Below are 19,231 nucleotides of genomic sequence, written 5' to 3'. Positions count from 1 at the left end.
GCTCTCTGTGTACAAAGTCCATAGATAGTAAGCTGCTTATAACAGAAGGGGCGGAGTCGGACTAGCATGCACAGCTGCTGTAGTCGGGGCAATTATAGTCACCAGGTGATAAAAGCTTCAGCGTAAGTAAACAACAGCACACAGCCTGACATGTGACACATCGTTGAAATCTGTGTTTTAACCCCTACCTCAGGCTATCCTTAGATTACCTAGCAAAAACCTGCTGACAGATTCCCTTTAAATCCTTAATCTAAGATTCAAGTTTTATGGGTAAACAGATAAACCATATTTCGTCTAGAATTGCCAATTATCTTACTAAATTGGGACAATGAAGGAAAAACAGACCTGTTTTTAGCAAAGGTGAAGCATTTTCCAAAACAAGAACACAAAACTGAGGGAGACTGATCTGCTGAAATTGTAGATCTAATGCATCTTCATTTTCAAGCTCTGCGGGGTCTGATGGGCCTCTGTCCATTGGGGACCAATGTGGGGTCCGGGAGTTTGCGTGCGCCTGAACACTGGTTCCACTTAATAGAAGAATGAAAGATTTACATTGTGAGGCATCACTGATCAGATAGTACAGATTATTATTAGAGGTTTATATATCAGGAGCCAATATAAGCCTGCTAGGAGAATAAAGCCCCCACACACATTAGGTGGCATTGGTCCACAGCGATCTCTGCTGTCACTCCCATACATAGGAGCGCTCGGTGGTGCGTTATCCCTAATGTATCACGTGCTGAAACACAAGGATAGAATTACACTTGGGGTGAAACTGTAAGAAAACTACTTTTCTGCCATTGTTTTGGGGGGTTTGTTTTTACACAGAGTTGATTGATGCCGGGTCATTTACACTGCACTTTCCTCAGATCAGTGCGACTACAGTGATCACAATTTTGTACAGTTTTTATATAAATATTTCAGTGTGTTTCCATTTTCTGAGTCTAGTAACTTATTTTTCCATTAATAGGGCAGTCGGAGGACTTTTTTGTGCATGCAGAGCTGTAACGTTTATTGACATCATTTTGCGATAAATACAAAATACTTATAGGGAGCCTGTCACCCCCAAAATCGAAGGTGAGCTAAGCCCACCAGCATCAGGAGCTTATCTACAGCATTCTGGAATGCTGTAGATAAGCCCCCGATGTATCCTGAAAGATGAGAAAAAGAGGTTATATTATACTCATCTGGGGGGGCGGTCCCGGTCCGGTTCTGGTCCGATGGGCGTCGCGGTCCGGTCCGGGGCCTCCCATCTTCTTACGATGACGTCCTCTTCTTGTCTTCATGCTGCGGCTCCGGCGCAGGTGTACTTTGTCTGCCCTGTTGAGGGCAAAGTACTGCAGTGCGCAGGTGCTGGGAAAGGTCAGAGAGGCTCAATGCCTGTGCACTACAGTACTTTGCTTTGCCCTCAACAGGTCAGACAAAGTATGCCTGCGCCGGAGCCGCAGCGTGAATGCAAGAAGAGGACGTCATCGTAAGAAGATGGGAGGCCCCGGACTGGACCGCGACGCCCATCGGACCGGACCGCAGCGGGACCGCCCCTGGGTAAGTATAATCTAACCTCTCTTTATCATCTTTCAGGATACATCAGGGGGCTTATCTACAGCATTCCAGAATGCTGTAGATAAGCCCCTGATGCTGGTGGGCTTAGCTCATCTTCGATTTTGGGGGTGAAAGGTTCCCTTTATCACTTTGTGTTGCACATTTTTTGGGAACTACGGTGACTGAAAAACTACAAATCTGGCGTTTTTACCTTATTTGTAATCTCCCTATATGCTTTAGCCATATCATTTATTCATTTGCAGCAACTCTGGGTACACTATTTTGACCATATTACCTTGTACCATCCTGAGCATAGTAATATCCATTTTTATCACAGTATTTCATTGTGGCCAAATCTTCTTCTCTTTCCATCACTTGTGCATTTTATATATTTTTTTTTCAGTATATATGTATTATTTATAATTTTTCAAGTATTTGCACCTTGCACATAGCACTTTCTTTGTGTGCAGTATTTTTTGGTAATATATAATTGTTCTATTTGTTTTTTTTCACAATGGATATTTATGGACAATATCACTAGAATTTTTACCACTTTGAAGGCCTTTTACCCACTGCTGTGATCATTATATATTATCATTTATGGTGGAGCATTAGGTGGGCCGTCCTGTGACTTCCTTTTTCTTTTATTTTTTGTGTGAAAATGGGTATTTAATCCTTTCACAGTATTTGATTACTTTTTGCTATTTGTACCTGATGTTGGCGGTCTTTTATAAATGTTTTTTATGTCATAAATAACATCAACATTTTGTGTTGATAGCATTACATACCAATATTAATAGAGGCTTTTTAACAAAATATAATATATATATATCTGTTTAATTTGTCACATATAATCTGCCACATTATTACTAGCGGTCAACATCTGTTTTATTTAGTACGCGTTTCTAAAGGAGCACAGGCTAGCAAAAAAAAATTGATTTAAATATTCAAAAAAATAAGTAATGACCGGGAAAAAAACAAAACATCATATTACTTGCCCACATTCAAATATGTACAAATAACATATGTTTTTTTCAAGAAAAAAAATTGGGTTATCACATGGAAGTGTAAGGAAACAGCGTAAGTGAAGTGGGCAATATTTATGAAAAACAAGCCCCATTAATAAGCTTTGTTATAATATGTACAAGAGTAAGAAAGTCTTACAAATGGAAGATGCGGTCATAAAGTAGCATAGGAACCAACTAGTCTAGTATTTTTTTCAATAGCTTACACTCCCTAACAGAAGTTATGTCGCTTATCCAAGTTATGTAAATAAAAGCTTATAACCGGACGTTAAATTCATCCATTGGTTGTATAAATTATTCTTTTGAAAGCTGAAACCCTCCAAAATGTGATTTAGGTTAAGAAAATAAATTGGCATCAATGCAGAAATATTGATCAGTTAATGGACACAGAATGGTCAGATTTTGGCAAGACAAAAGTTTTGTCGCCTGGTCATATAATGCACCCAATCCTAGTTTACATCCTCACCTGTGCTCAGTAAATGATCAGTTAATTAGTGTGTGTGTATAAAAAGAAACCCAGCACCCCAGACCTTCACTTGAACTGCAACTTGAGCTCTGACAACATGACAAAAATCCACCCTGCGATCAAAGCCTGGATTATCAAGAGGCTGAAGACCAAATCCACTGCAGAGCAGGCTGGCACTTTTAATGTGTCTCAGCGTCAAGCACAAAGAATTTAAAAAAATATTTAAAGAGACTGGAGATGTGTTTGACAAGCCCAGGTCCGGCAGACCCCACAAGACAACTGTTCAGGAGGAAAGTTTGTTGGTTACAAAATCCATAGCAAGCCCCTCTTCCACTGCAGCAGAGCTCCAACAGGCCTGGCCACCTCAAGTCCCTGTGTCAACTAGAACAGTTTGTAGGATTCTGTCTCGAAATGGCCTCTATGGTCGAATCAGTGCCCAGAAGCCAGCACTAAACAAAAGGCAAATAAAAAACTGTGTGGCATTTGCAAAGTCCCACAGCCTGCTAAACAGATGGACGCTGGGAAAGTGGCAGAAGGTGGATTTCTATGATGAATATTCAGTAGAATTACACCACAGCCGCCGCAAATACTGAAGGAGTCCTACTGGAGTCCGTATGGATCCATAATACACCCAGAAAACAGTTAAATTTGGTGGTGGAAAGATCATGGTCTGGGGTTACATTCAGTATGGGGGTGTGCAAAACATTTGCAAGGTGGAAGGCAATATCAATAGCCTAAAATATGAACAAGTATTAGCTACCTCTTATATTCCAAATCATAAAAGGGGTCAAATTCTGTAGCATGATGGTGCTCCATCTCATACACCCATCTCTACAACAAAGTTCCTCCAGGCAAAAAAGATCAAGGTGCTCAAGGACTGGCCAGCCCAGTCACCAGACATGAACATCATTGAGCATGTTTAGGGTAGGATGAAAGAGGAAGCTTGGAAGACAAAACCAAATAATCTAGATGAACTCTGGGAGGCATGTAAGACTGCATTCTTTGCTAATCCTGATGACTTCATTAATAAATTGCATGAATCATTGTAGAACTGTTGTGAATTCTGTTGTGGGTTCTGCTCTTGGGCTCCCACCGGTGGTTATAAGTGGTAGTGCTGCTGTTTGTCCTTCACAGCAGTCATCAGGTGCGTCCACTTCGGACGGGGCTATTTAGTCTGGCTTCACCCTTTAGTGAGTGCCAGTTGTTCATTGTTTCTGGAGGATTCATCCCTTCCTGGTCGCTCCTGCTTGCAGTTCATTTCTACAAGATAAGTTCTGCTTGTTTTTCTGCCCACATGTTGTGGGCCTCATTGTTCAGTGTTTTGCATGTTTTTTTTGTTGTCCAGCTTTATCTGTGTAAGGATTTATGCAGCCAAGCTGGAAACTCTGGAGAGGCAGATTTACCCTCCATATCTTTAGTTAGATGTGGAGCTTTTTGTATTATCTGTGGTGGACATTTCATAGTATTTTAATACTGACCGCATAGTTCTCTGTCCTATCTTTTCTATCTAGCTAGATTGGCCTCCTTTGCTAAATTCTGTTTTCAGCCTGTGTATGTTTTTTCCTCTCCTCTCACAGTCAATATTTGTGGGGGGCTGCCTATCCTTTGGGAATTTTCTCTGAGGCAAGATAGTTTTCCCTTTTCTATCTATAGGGTTAATTAGTCCTCCGGCTGTGTCGAGGTGTCTAGGATCAGTAGGTACATCCAACGGCTACTTCTAGTTGCGGTGTTAAGTCCAGGGTCTGCGGTCAGTACAGTTACCACATTCTCCAGAGTACGTCTCATGCCGCTCCTAGGCCACCAGATCATAACATAGAACCGCATGGATGCAGTTCTTCAAGCGTGGAAGTCACACAAAATATTAAATATGACTAATAGCACCACAACTTCATTCACCAATGTTATGCAACATATATTTGTATTTTAAGTTAATTATTTGTTTGGATATCACATTACTTTCTGTGGGCGACAAAACTTTTGTCTTGCCAAAATCTGACCATTCTGTGTCCATTAACTGATCAATATTTCTGCATTGATGCAAATTTATTTTCTTAACCTAAACCACATTTCGGAGGGTTTTAGCTTTCAAAAGAATAATTTATACAACCAATGGATGAATTTAACATCAGGTTATAAGCTTTTATTTACATAACATGGATAAGCGACATAAGTTCTCTCAGGAGTGTATATAGCACCATTAACTCCACCGCACTCTATAGACATTATCACTGCCCCCATTGGAGCTCAGTATCTAAATTCCCAACCAGTATGTCTTTTGGGGTGTGGGAGGAAATCAGATTACCAAGTCGAAACTAACCCAAATATGGAGGGACCATACAAACTCCTTGGTGAAATTTGAAGTCAGGACCCCAGCGCTGTAGGGATATACTGCTGACCACTGAGCCACCGTGCTGACCAATACATGTAGCATAATTTTTATAAATTTGGCATGATAACATGATTGACCACCTGGAAACAGAACATTTAAGTGGTTTGTGTATCTGGCTGTAGAAAAACAATGAAAGTAAGGCTCACAGTCCAGTAGCCACTTGCCTAGAGGACGTGGCATCCCAATCCTGCCCATCTCCGCTGAGCCTCTGTTTGGCACGTCCCACCGCAGAGGGCCGAAGCTCATTATCGGGCGACGCATCCTGTGAATTCCGAGCGGCTGGAGTGTGGTATGACACCGAGGAATTCTGGGAAATGACATCTGCAGAATAATCAGTGTAAAGAACTCATTCAATATGATTTATCCGTTCAGATATGTACTGTGAAGTCACTGAAGGATCATCAAGAAAGAAAGATGTGGAAGACAACTTAGGAATGGTATTTACATTTATTAGAACAGCAAAATGGAGAGAAATCTCATATCAGAGTCAATGGCTACAGAAGAACAGGCGCTTGTGATGCAGATAGGAGGAGATTTGCAGGGTTCTGGTCTGGGGGCCACAGACGGCCGAAATGTCTGTTGGACCAGGTTCCTGCTAATCTTTTTGGTCGATTCTATTCTTGCATTAGGTTTACCTTGTTTAGTGCTCAAGAAGCCGGGATCTCTATGAAAGTTCAGGCGGCTTCTAAGCAATGTACACAAGTGATGCAAACAGGAAGCCGACTGAAACGCCAAATGTTGTTGGTCGTCTTTTTCAAAGGCCAGGCTCAGCAAAGACAACAGACTCTACAGAGGCAATACACAGCCGAGATTAGTATACCATTTATCTCCTACACCACCAACTAATCAGCACAATGTCACATTAGTCTCAGAAAACAGGACATAAAGCTAAAACACACGAGTACAATGCAGGTAATGCTGTAACACGAGCTATAAAAAAAAATAATAATACAGAACGTGATTATTTATACAGATAGCCATAAGACACAATGCTTCCTACACAGCTGAAGATTCTTGCAGCCTCGTACAAGCATATTCACGTATGCTGATTATATAGTATGCAAATTACACATGCAATTACAGTATTACAGGATCTGCAGCAGAAATCAGAGGCTAAAACAGGTTTCTGCCATAGATGTGCAGATTACAGCGCTGGATTTCACCACGAGGATTAGCTCCATTTAAAAGGGAACAAGTCACCATAAGAATGCAGTCCTATCTGCAGGCAGCACGTTATAGAGCAGAGGGAGCTAAGCAGCTGATATACACTTCTGAGAAAATATTCACAATGTGAGCTAATCATTTAATCCGCACTCTTTTTGAAATTTTTGGTCCAGTGGGCGGTCCCATCAGACAGTGATCTCTGAACTCTTAAGGTACCTTCACACGAAGCGACGCTGCAGCGATAGCGACAACGATGTCGATCGCTGCAGCGTCGCTGTTTGGTCGCTGGAGAGCTGTCACACAGACCGCTCTCCAGCGATCAACTATGCCGAGGTCCCCTGGTAACCAGGGTAAACATCGGGTAACTAAGCGCAGGGCCGCGCTTAGTAACCCGATGTTTACCCTGGTTACCAGCGTAAAATCTAAAAAAAACAAACAGCACATACTTACATTCACGTCCCCCTGCGTCCACTTCCTGACTGACTGAGCGCCGTACAGTGAGAGCAGAGCGGTGACGTCACCGCTGTGCTGCTTTCACTTTCACTTTGCGGCGCTGAGTCAGAGGAGGAAGCAGACTGCAGGGGACGCAATGTGAGTATGTGCTGTTTGTTTTTTTTACATTTTACGCTAGTAACCAGGGTAAACATCGGGTAACTAAGCGCGGCCCTGCGCTTAGTAACCCGATGTTTACCCTGGTTACCAGTGTAAAATATCGCTGGTATCGTTGCTTTTGCTTTCAAACACAACGATACACAGCGATCGGACGACCAAATAAAGTTCTGGACTTTATTCAGCGACCAGCGACATCACAGCAGGATCCTGATCGCTGCTGCGTGTCAAACGGAACGATATCGCTAGCGAGGACGCTGCAACGTCACGGATTGCTAGCGATATCGTTATAATGTCGTTTCGTGTGAAGGTACCTTTAAACATAGAAAGCTGTCAGTCACATAGCTTTCTAGGTTTACGAATGCATACAGAGATCACTGTCTGATGGGACCGCCCACTGGACAGTGATGGGACCTCCCACTGGACAGTGATGGGACCTCCCACTGGACAGTGATGGGACCGCCCACTGGACAGTGATGGGACCGCCCACTGGACCAAAAATCTCAGGAAGAGCAGAGGATTAATATATGAAAACACAGGTTATACTGAACTCTTTTCTCACAAACTATTTAATCAATCTGCGCAGCTCCTCCTGCTCCATATCATATCTTCAGACTGGATTGCGTTTTATGGCAACAGGTTCCGTTTAAAGGGAATGTAGAAGGACGACTTTACATTTGAAACCATCAGTATGATTGTGTAGGATATAGTGCAATGAAAATCATACCATTCTTGTAGTAATCTGATGTGGCGGCGCTGAGAAACCAACCTTTGAAGTACATTCAGAGCACATAGACAGGCCCCTAAAGAACTTGTAGGCTAATTTGCATGTGGATTTAAAGCTCAATATATCAGCGCTGCCACACTACAGGGTGGGCTACTTATATGGATACGCCTAGGTGGGCCATGTACATGGATAAACCTAAATAAAATGGGAATGGTTGGTGATGTCAACTTCCTGTTTGTGGCACATTAGAACATGGATGGGGGAAAACACTTCAAGATGGGTGGTGACCATGGCAGCCATTTTGAAGTCGGACATTTTGGATTGCATCTTTATAAATGGCCCACCCAGGTGTATCCATATAAATGGCCCACCCTGTAGATTTACTTATGTAGTAGGATATATACAGTCATTCCACTAGTTTCAGAGGTAAAAGCTTCCTGACAGAGTCCTTTCATTGGACCTAACCCTTGTGTGACTCTCCAGAGGAGTAATCTGCACATCCACGGCAGAAATCAGTTGACCTTTCATATATTTCACAGGAAGACAGTAGGATACTTTATGCTCGCTGCTTTTATACCCCGTGTAGGCAAAAATCTGACTGGTAGAAATTGTATTGCACATAAGTTTAAGGAGGTAAAAGTAAAGCAGGGTGCAGGGACCCTCAGGTCTGTTCCAAGGATTCGCTACTCTTTACAGTCCGTTGCCCAAGAGGTCACATTTTGTTGTCAAACAATTCGCAGTGATGCTTATAAATGAATTCTACAGCAAGAGATTATTATCCTCAGAGACCATTAGCTTGAAGTTTCTACCATTCTGAGTCGTCATCATTCATGACAATGGATAGAGATGAGGGCAGATGTAGTATGGTGCAGAAAGCGCTAAGTGTGAGGAAATGGTAGTACGTGATGGCGCTCACGGTGCCCGGGTGTCAGCCAACACATACCACCTTTTCTTCCGACTTGGCACCTGTAGCGCCATACTACATCCACCTTCATCTCTATCTAGCGACGTTCATGATAAAGACCCGGAAGGATTGAAACATCAAGTTAGATGTTAGAGGAGCCCGATTTATTAAGAGACACACACACGACACAATGAAATCAGGTGAATCTTACAAGTGGCGTGTGATTGAGTGCAGAAATCTTACTCCACTCACGGACTGCATAAGATTTCTGAAGTCACGGCACGTCTGGCAATGAATTAGACAGCTGCTACCCTCCCCAGCTCCACCCATTTTGGTGAACTGTCCAGGACTGGTGCGAATTGCCAAATTTGAAACATATTTGTGACATTTTCATAAAGTGCTTTACAGCATAAAACTGACTTGAAAACACTATGATGTATTGTTGCCTAAGGTTTTCCCAATAAAGTATGTGAATAGGGTTACAGAAAGTCCATTTTCATGTGCAGCATGCCGATTTTAGCTCTGTATCCTCAACAAAACTTCCATAAAATCTTGACCATGTGAATGGTCCCTTATTCTGAATGCACCCAATATTCACAAGACCAGTCCTTGCCTACCCTCCAAAATGCATAATAGAGAAAAGTAAGGGACAGACGGATGGCAATTTGATTGCAGGATGGGGCAATAATAAGTTTATCATCTGTAACTTTTAAAACACAGGTCTCTGTGGTGTTATAACGAGGACTAATTACAAAATTGATAGATTTTCTGGTTTTTTATGCATTGGAGCAACAGATTTTCAAATGTTGTCAGGTTACTAATCAACTAATAATGTAGAGTTAAAACATCATAAGTATTGCAAGTTTTCGGCTAACCTTCACAATTTTTGGTCTTTGGAGAAAGATTTCAGATGGAAAATCTTCCATCACAACATCTTGTAGTAGATGACAACTTCTCCAGATTAAGCCATGGTCTTTGCTTCTCAGGGATCTACAATAAGTAAGCGAACAGTGTGCATTATGTGCAATGTTCAATTATCAAACTTCAACACTCGCCTTACCGCGGTAAAACGAGTCATCAATCACAACATGAGAATGGGGGTCCCATGAGAATGAAGTAAGCATGAGGTGGTCACATGTGCCCTACTGCGCTCCTCGCCCACTAAGTGAAACGAGCAGTGACCACACGTGCACTAAGGGACATGGGACCACGGGCCTCCTGATCGGTTCGGGCCTAGTCCTCTCTTCTGTTGACAGGTAAAACCTATTTTCTCTAAACACAGTGTGGGTGATAAATGAAGGACATCATTACATTTTATTCCATCTTTATTAAAAAAAAAAAAAAACCCAGCATATTGTATTATTGCATATATTTCATAGAAAAACAACTGATGTGTTTCTGGCGTGTAGTCGCCTTTAGACATGGCGATTCGGCCAGCTACAGGCCAGAAACACGTGAGTTGTGTTCTATGTAGTATATGCAATTATACTATATGCTGCCTTTTCAATTACGGTGGAATACCATTTGGATGTATTTATACGAGGAACTTGGGACGTGCAGTTCTCTACCCTTTTCATTAATCCAGATAATGGTCTGCAACTTTAAACGGCACTCCCATATCCAGAGATCAACTTTATTTCCTGTAAGAAGATTCCAAGCATGGTAACCCCTGATCTTTTCATATTCTTGTGCAGGTGTGGGTGATTTATCAAAACTACCTGTATATAACAGTTTTCAGCTGCTCTTTGGCGACTGCATCGCTTTTCTTTATCAATAGATTTGCTAAATGTTTTCAGTTTGAGAAACCGGTTTGTAAAACACATTAATAATAAAAATCAAGGAGAAAGTTTCCCCCAAAAACACCGCTAATGGAAGTATTACAGAAACAGTAACCAGAGCTTATTTAGTCCCTTTGATTTCCCAAATTAAAAAGCCAGGAGTGTGACAATTCTCGATGAAATCTGTGGAACCAGAGGACGGCGGAGTAACAATCTCGTTCTAGTGATCCATTCACCGCTTCATTCAGTGCTGCACAAAGAGTAATAGCTAAAATTACAGTCATTTTATTTGGCCTACATTCCTACAAACCCATCATCCCGCCTTCATTTTCACAGCAGGCGGCTATAACATTAAATACGCATCTGGAAATGTTGACTTTTTATTATTTCTCAAAAATACCTCCAATAGTCAAGATACAAAACAGGGAAAAATAACGAGAATCGGCTTTACATTTTAGTTACGGGACAGAGAAAAATATCAATAGAAAAATAATACTACAATTAATCTGTGGGCACAAATTGGAATTGGAAGGCCTCTGAAAAGGAATGGGGGGCTATTTTAGAAAACTCAGTATGTTGTTTATCGCATTTTTTTATTTTTTAGACCTGTTAAAGTGCAATCGGCGAATAATTCATGTATGGCTGACTTTGAACACAGAGTTTGAAATGCAAATGACAGATCGAGTGGCCGAGCAATTAGAGAGCTCTTACAATTGTGCCGGTACTTTAGAAGATGTTGCATCAAGCAGATATCTTTTTCAAGTAGAACAGGCCCTTTTCCCGAATGATAATGACTGACGATCTGCCCCATTTATTGGAATCAGTTACCGAATTGACGGAACTAGAAAAACAAACCGGTAAAATGGAACACTATGAAGAGCTTCTCGAGACCTGTGCGTAGCAGTCCGGTCAAGGACTCTTACAAATCTGCAATTTAAACACTATACGGCTACAAAGCTTTCAATCATCCGAGTATATTGTGGTGTCGTCAGTGGCTTGGGGAATGGAGAAATTAAACTGCTCTTCAAACCTCCATTGACTTTGCTTTTTTACATGATGCAGACGCAAATGTCATACCACATAGCAAGGCTAAACAAAAACAGGCCTGGGAATAAAGGTTTACGAACGGCACTAAATTCTCAGCGGACTGGAACAAAGCTGCTATATTCAGAGTATTTACGCCTTGTATCACTTGCCTGATAACTACATATCTTTTGCCCATTTGCTTGGCTCAGGGGACTTGAGAAATATATGCGTGTGGAGTGCACCAATTGTGAGATCTCTTAGCTTATTCTTGTGTCGGCAGTTTATCTGCCACAGCAATAAATCTACAACACGCACCTTATCTAGGAAATAATAAGGAGAGGTTGGGAATGTTAAATGCAAGAAAACCATGAGCTGTCACCGGATTAAAGGGGAAAACTGCAACTTTCATCAGGGCTCTGGAATATAACGGGAACACGTCACCAGTCTGCACTGATAATAAAACCATGGATAGCAACATATTTATATCCTTCATCTCAAAGGGCTTTTCTGACCAGTTATGATCTAACGGTGATAATGCTGGAAGTACAGGATCAGTCTGTTTGTACAGACATGCGACCACTGCAGCAAATCACCGCTTCTAGTGGTGACATTTGTCACCGCTGCTACCATTGATTGACTGCAGTGGTCACATGAGGAGCAGAAGATAAGGGACAACTGGAAGACTTAGAAAGGAAATGTTGAGAAATTGCGAAGATATTATTTTAGACCATTCTGAGATGGTTTTGGAAAAATGCAATTTTCATGCAAATGACTGCTACAAGATTCCCTGGGATTACAATCCTGTCCAACTGGCCAATCTGCATTACAAGAAGCGTTGGCATGGCATGCCCAAAGTGACAAGGGGAACTACATCACATCATGTAACCCAAGTTCTGGATATTACACAGTCTTTGCACCTCTTGACAATATACATATGTATTCTGCCAGGCTGCACCCCTATATATTAACAGAGGCAAAAGTGCCACATTGCTTCCTATTGGTAAGAAACGTATATTCCCTCTGTAGAGAAGTATAGAGCAAGGATTAGAGAAATTAAGACATATGGAGAATCTCACAGCGTTCATTAAAGGGAATCTGTCAGTAGGATCAAGCCTCCTAAGCCGTCTATGTGGGCATGCAGATCATAGGAGGCCGAATAATACAATACTTTCATATTTGCCATCCAATGTCTTATTCTAGAGAAATCCACGTTTTTCTTATATGTAAATGAGCTGCTCCGGGCTATGGGCCAGAGATTAGCAACATGCTAAAATAATTAGGATTAGTTTCATTTGAATCATAGTTTTTACATTTCATCGTGCTGTAATCGACAATGCTGAAGTAGTCCTCTGTATCTTTATTATGTATACTGTTTTCATAGTGCATTTTTCATAGAATAAGTGGTTAAAAAAACAAGACGATTAGGTATTTTGGAACATCTAGACTATCTTTGGTCTTTTTGTTGGTGGTTTAATGCTGACATGTTGGATAAAATGCTGTGAGAGAAGGCAAACAATTAATATATAAAGTATAATAAAAAAGGCACAAAACTTGGCTTTGGCCTCCATACACAGCCATATGCCGGAAAGGTTGTCCAAAAGACGATGGACCTGTTTGATGACACTTTTGAAGCCTTTAATCAATGGGTTTTTTTAATAAAAAAAAAAAAAATTATGATCCTAAATGATATTTTAAGACATCTGGAGCAGCCACAAGATGATATAAAAGCTGACATGATAAAATGTCCTACCTTTCCTTGTAAACAGATTTATCAAAGTAAACACCTTATATAATTGCTAATAAATACATATTCCCAGTCAAGCATGAACTTCACAGGAAAAAAAATTACTTACGATTCATTGGAGGAGAGCACATGCTTATCTGTCGTAGTCAACGTCAACCAGGGAAATGTCGAGAACTTCAAACAGGCGGATTTACCATGATGTACTGGATGTGGAAGTGAAGCAGATACACATAGAGAAACAAACATGAAGGCAGAGTTACCTGTCTGTGGAAATTAGTTTTGGGGAAAAGCATCAGACATTTCACAAGTAACCGGAGCTCAATTCTGTGAGTAGGAATCAATGAAGGAATATTTGGCCACTTTCCCAAATAAAGATTTTTCTGCATGTTAGACACTTGAAACACTGATTTTCTCACACTTTGTTGATGTGTGAAAACCCATTTATAAAGGAATTATCCAGGACTTTGTGGGTTTAAGAACTTACAGGCAGGTAGTTGCTAACTATCTGCATATTCCACCCTGCCATGATCTTTCCAGGCTGAGGCACCAATCCTTCTGCTTCTTTGTCTGCACGCTAACAGAGCATTTCTTTCTCCTCTGCTCTACTCGGTTGACAGGGCGTCATGCTGATTGAGCAGGCAATTAGTCGGCTTCCCACTGCCTACCAGTATGACGTCAGCAGTGACGCCCTGTCTACAAAGTAGAGCTGCTCTGTCAATGGGACATTACAGAAAGCAAGAGAATTGCCGGCAGGATCTCGTCCTTGACCACTCTGCGCTGGCAGAGAACGTAACACAGCACAACAAACATGTAGTTAGTAGCTACCTCTCATTAAGTTCTTCAATCCATAGCCAAAAAAAAAATAAAAATTCCAGAGAACCTCTTTATATGTGCGTCTCTGCATAGGTCTCGGTCATCACATAGAAGGGGGCTGGCTTAGCTATTGAAATGAGCCAGTCAATATCTGCCTACACTCAGCACTGATGACTTGCCGCTCTCATCTCAAACACACAAGCTTATTTTTTATTAGGTTATGTTTGCACGATGAGTTTTTGGTGCATTGTTAATGTTGCACAATTTCTGCACCTATTATTTAAACTAGGTTACTTGCGTTTTTTCATTGCATTTTGGTGTGCTTTTTTTAATCACATTTTTACACTGCTTTTTGTCTCTTGTTGGTCTGACATGCTTTAAATAAAGCGGCTTTGTTTTTTATACTTCCTGCTATTTGGCTTTAATACACCATTGATATACTGCATATTACATGCATTTTTTATGTGTTTCTGCTGAGGAAAAGCACTAAAAACGCATGTGGGTTTTTTTTACCTGCGAATTTTCCTTATCTCATGCAAGTCTATGGGGAATGTGAAAGCCGCAGGGCAGATGAGGTTACACCGAGTAAAAAATAAGCAGTGCATGAGATTCTATAAATCCCATCCACTTTGCTGGAACTGTAAGATGCTGCGTTTTTCACGTAGCAAACATACGCGTCACACCAAAAGCTCATGGTGGGAACGCAGCCTTGGACGCACATCAAACGTCCCTTCTTTCAACTTGACAACCCCTTTAATTATTACTGCATTACTGGGCATGAGTGTCTCTCTTGTATGTTTCGTCATAATATTCCAAAACAATCTCCTGCTTTTTAATTTTTGTCAAATACATGGCTATGAGGACAGATCCTCCGCCTTCCCTTATAAACAAGACTTGTAACATTTTGTCTTTCTGATGTGCTATGGATGAAAAGGGAATAATAAAACACCTATAAAATATTTTAGAAACAGCACATGCACAATACAAATAACACAATAGTACAAAAGGTCTTAATTAGTAGAACAATTAATTCTAAAACAAACAACAAAAAATGTTGATGTCTTGCTAAACCTTCTTCTAATGTATCATGTAATCCAAAAGCTTTAGATCCTGAAGGTTTAAGTGAACCGGTCCCTCAAATTCACGCTGCCCAAACCACGACCCAGAGCCAGGCGGTACAATAGCAGCCAGATATATGTTTCTCTTACAAAAAGACAATATACCGTAGTGTGAAAAGTTGGTCCGGGACCCCAGGCGGACCTGACTAGGCTGGATCCATCCCCGGCGGTTATTTTCCCGGTATCTCCCTTGTGTGTACTCCATTAAAAAGACCGGTCAGTCACCTGAGGAAAGCCCACTGGACTAGCCTCATCTCCGCCTACAGTCCCTGGCAAACTTTTCAAGGCATATTTTCTATGAAATGCTGAAGCGATTGGTTATGTGCACACTAAATTCTCTTACAAAAATATGGCGTTACTGCTCAGTTTCTGCTCCAAAAACTCAGCAAAAAGTCCCAGTATTCACATATCCAGAGAAAACTACCCCTGGCTGTGACTGTGCCGCTGGGCTCTGCTTCATGCTGCCGTGGTCGGGGCAGTCACAGCTTCCCTAGGATTGTCTACAGCAATACGGATTTGCTTTCACAAGTAATTCTTGAATTACAATCTCAATTTTTTAGTGCATATATGTTATAAAAATTATTATTATAAAGAGTTAACATTGTACAAGCCAATTATTTCATTTCCAGGAATTCTGAGTGACTAGAAGACATCACTGATTAGTATTCATGTTACCAACACATTAATGTCCATACAATAACGGGAAAGTAGAGGTTTTTTTCATATTTTAGTTAAAGGGAACCTGTCACTACAAAAATACTGTCCAATCTGCAGGCAGGATGTTACAGAGCAGGGGAGGCTGAGCAGAATAATATATAGTTTTGTGGGAAAAGGGTCAGTATCACCTGAGTTTTCATCCTTTAAAACCTTTGCTCTTTCTTGGATTTCAGGTCCAGTGGGCGGTCCCATCAGTGACTGAGAGCTCTCTCTTTATGCACGCTTATACAAAAGAAGCTGTCAGTCGCTGATGGATTCTGGGTCCAGTGGGCAGTCCTTTAAGCGACTGACAGCTTCTTTTGTATAAGCGTGCATACAAAGACAGCTGTCAGTCACTGATGGATTCTGGGTCCAGTGGGCGGTCCGATCAGTGACTGACCGCAATCTCTTTATGCACGCTTATACAAAAGAAGCTGTCAGTCGCTGATGGATTCTGGGTCCATTGGCAGTCCTATCAGCAACTGACAGCTTTTGTATAAGCGTGCATAAAGAGACTGCAGTCAGTCACTGATGGGACCGCCCACTGGACCCAGAATCCATCAGTGACTGACAGCTGTCTGTGCATGCATGCTTATACAAAAGAAGCTGTCAGTCGCTGATAGGACTGCCCACTGGACCCAGAATCCAAGAAAGCAAAATGATGAAAACACAGGTTACGGTGAATCTTTTCTAACACAACTATACATCAATCTGTTCAGCTCCCCCTGCTCTATACCATGCTGCCTGCAGATTGGACGGCATTTTCATGGTGACAGGTTCCCTTTAAATACACCAGACTACAATCAGCAGCAGATCCTAGTAGCAGGAAGTGGAATGATTTAATATTAACACTTATGATCCCTACCTCGGTTTTCTTCTTGATACATTTCCGTGGGTTGAAGTCTTGAAGTGTCTTGCTGAAAATATCCAACAGGAACATTATCTTTTTGCTGTACAGCTAAAGAGAGAAAGTACAATTGTGACTGCAGCGGTACATCCTGTCCCCTGACACCGGCTTCTAGCCAGATATTGTATTTTGTAGTATATATTTTTAGCAGACATTCTGCCAGGCAAAATCCATGTGACATTACCAGAGATAATGCTAATAGAAAGATGTAATGGTACAACATGTACAAGACACTTTCTATCCCAGCTCATATCACCATTATATCTATGGAAGCATGACCCAAAATCCCACCTAAGCTACACATGTAAACAGCAGGGTGCCGATTAAGCATGTAATAAGATATCCAAAGCAACTTGGAAACTCTTTCTAGAATTTGTCACCCAATATTTTTTTCTTACTCTATATGTAAATGCAGCACTAATTACTGTATTTTTTCAGACTAAGATGCACCTTTCTATAATATGCACCCCAGAAGAAAACAGGAGAAAAAAAACTACGAATTAAAATATCCCTGGGTCATAAAGAAGTAGAGGCATCAATATCACTAATTATAAAGCACTATGGTAGAACAGAGCGGTAGGAGAGCTATTGTTATTGTCTGTCTGCCACACGTAGATTATAAACCTATACAGTCATGGCCGAAAGTGTGGGCACCTTTGAAATTGTTCCAGAAAATGATGTATTTCTCACAGCAAATTATTGCAATTACACATTTTGCTATACACATTTATTTCCTTTGTGTGTATTGGAAAACACAAAAAAAAAGTCAAATTGGACCTTTTTTTAAACACAAAATGCAAAAAATGGGTCGGACAACGTTGTTGGCACCCTCAACTTAAGGTTTCGTTGCACACCGTTTGGAATTAATAACTGCAATCAATCGCCTCCTATAACCATTAACAAGCTTCTTACAACTCTCAGCTAAAATTTTTGACCACTCTTCTTTTGCAATCTGCTCCAAGTCTTATGTTTGAAGGGTCTCTTCTCCCAACAGCAATTCTAAGATCTCTCCACGGGTGTTCAATGAGATTCTTTAGATTTAAGAACTCTACAGCGCATTGTTTCCACCAATTTCTGGGTGTTTCTTGAAGTATGTTTGGGGCAATTACCCTGCTGGAAGACCCATGACCTAAGCCGAAAACCCAGATTTCTGATGACATTGCGACCCAAAATCCTTTGATAATCTTCAGATTTCATGATGCCTTGCACACAGTCAAGGCACCCAGTGCCAGAGGCAGCAAAACAACCCCAAAATATGTTTGTACTTCCACCATGTTTGACTGTAGGTACTGTGTTCTTTTCTTTGTAGATGTCATTCCGTTCTCAGTAAGCAGTAGAATTATGCGCTTTACTAAAATGCCAGCTCACACTGGGGTTTGTGTGTGAACAGAAGTCGCTTTTACAATGCAAGCCTGTGGAGCCTTGTTCTGATGCTCTATAGACGTACACTGTACAAACAAATTTTGGTTCGCAAACCCAAGTGTGAGCCAGCGAGTTGGAATTTCGGTCACATGAGTGAGAAGAGGACCGTCCCTCGGAGCCAGGGAAGATGGCGATCAGTAAGGTTTTATTGCTCTTATATTACATACCCATTTAAACAAGTTTGGGGAATAGAAAAATTTGGGGGGAGAGTGTTTCTTTGATTGCCTATGTTAAGACCACAATTTATTACAAATGCTTGTAGTTGTTTTAGCTTTTTAATATGTATAATAACTCAAAACTTAATTAAAATTAGTTCTTAAAAAAAAAAAAAAAAAAAAAATCACATTATACAGAAATACCCTTACATTATCGGAAAACAGAACACTGGCAAATTGTGAAAAAAGTACCCTCACTGTACAATAAAAAGGCGCTTTCATGCACTATTGAATCAGAGAGGTCTTCATATGTCCTGGTTGCTTCAGGGGCAGGCACTACTCATTGAGTGACAGCTCATAGAGACAGACGTCGGTGATTTTTCATCAGTGTTTGTATGCCAAAACCAGTAGTGGTACATACAGAAAAAAAATGATAATTGAAAGATTGACACATATTCTGTGTTTTGGAGACAATCCTGGTTGTGGCATACAAACACTGATGAAAAATCACTGACGTATGAATGAGCCCCTCTGGTCAGGAGCTTTGTCCTACAATAAATGAGTGGTCTGTCAGTGTGTGCTCCGAGTCTACATTATTGTAGGAGGCCAGCATGCTTGAGACGTGAGCACTGCCTCCAAAACTCTGCAGGATGGAGCCGCTCTAGCTGTGCACCATGTGCGGTCTTATTCCATGCCATTGAAAGACATTTATCTCTGCACTAATCAGATGTCGGTGTGACCGTGAA

General features: G+C 41.1%; 1 protein-coding gene across 2 annotated transcripts in view; it reads right to left on the bottom strand.

Moving 5' to 3' along the window:
* The window catches only part of RTTN (rotatin), a 273,895-nt gene that overhangs the window by 201,299 nt on the left and 53,365 nt on the right, over positions 1 to 19,231 (bottom strand). Inside the window, exons 6-11 of one of the 2 annotated variants that reach the window (XM_077270109.1) lie at positions 16,867 to 16,959; positions 13,484 to 13,577; positions 9,702 to 9,816; positions 6,058 to 6,208; positions 5,587 to 5,743; positions 346 to 527 (exon numbers count right to left, since the gene is read on the bottom strand). In XM_077270109.1, the coding sequence (XP_077126224.1) occupies positions 346 to 527; positions 5,587 to 5,743; positions 6,058 to 6,208; positions 9,702 to 9,816; positions 13,484 to 13,577; positions 16,867 to 16,959 (792 nt within the window). Of the gene's footprint in view, positions 1 to 345; positions 528 to 5,568; positions 5,744 to 6,057; positions 6,209 to 9,701; positions 9,817 to 13,483; positions 13,578 to 16,866; positions 16,960 to 19,231 lie in introns of both variants that reach the window. The other variant, XM_077270108.1, reaches the window with a different exon arrangement.

The sequence above is a fragment of the Ranitomeya variabilis genome, chromosome 6 (assembly GCF_051348905.1).
Source record: "Ranitomeya variabilis isolate aRanVar5 chromosome 6, aRanVar5.hap1, whole genome shotgun sequence".
In the NCBI taxonomy this organism is placed as follows: domain Eukaryota; kingdom Metazoa; phylum Chordata; class Amphibia; order Anura; family Dendrobatidae; genus Ranitomeya; species Ranitomeya variabilis.
The sequence above is the reverse complement of the archived record's forward strand: the minus strand, read 5'-3'. Positions and strand labels throughout refer to the sequence as shown.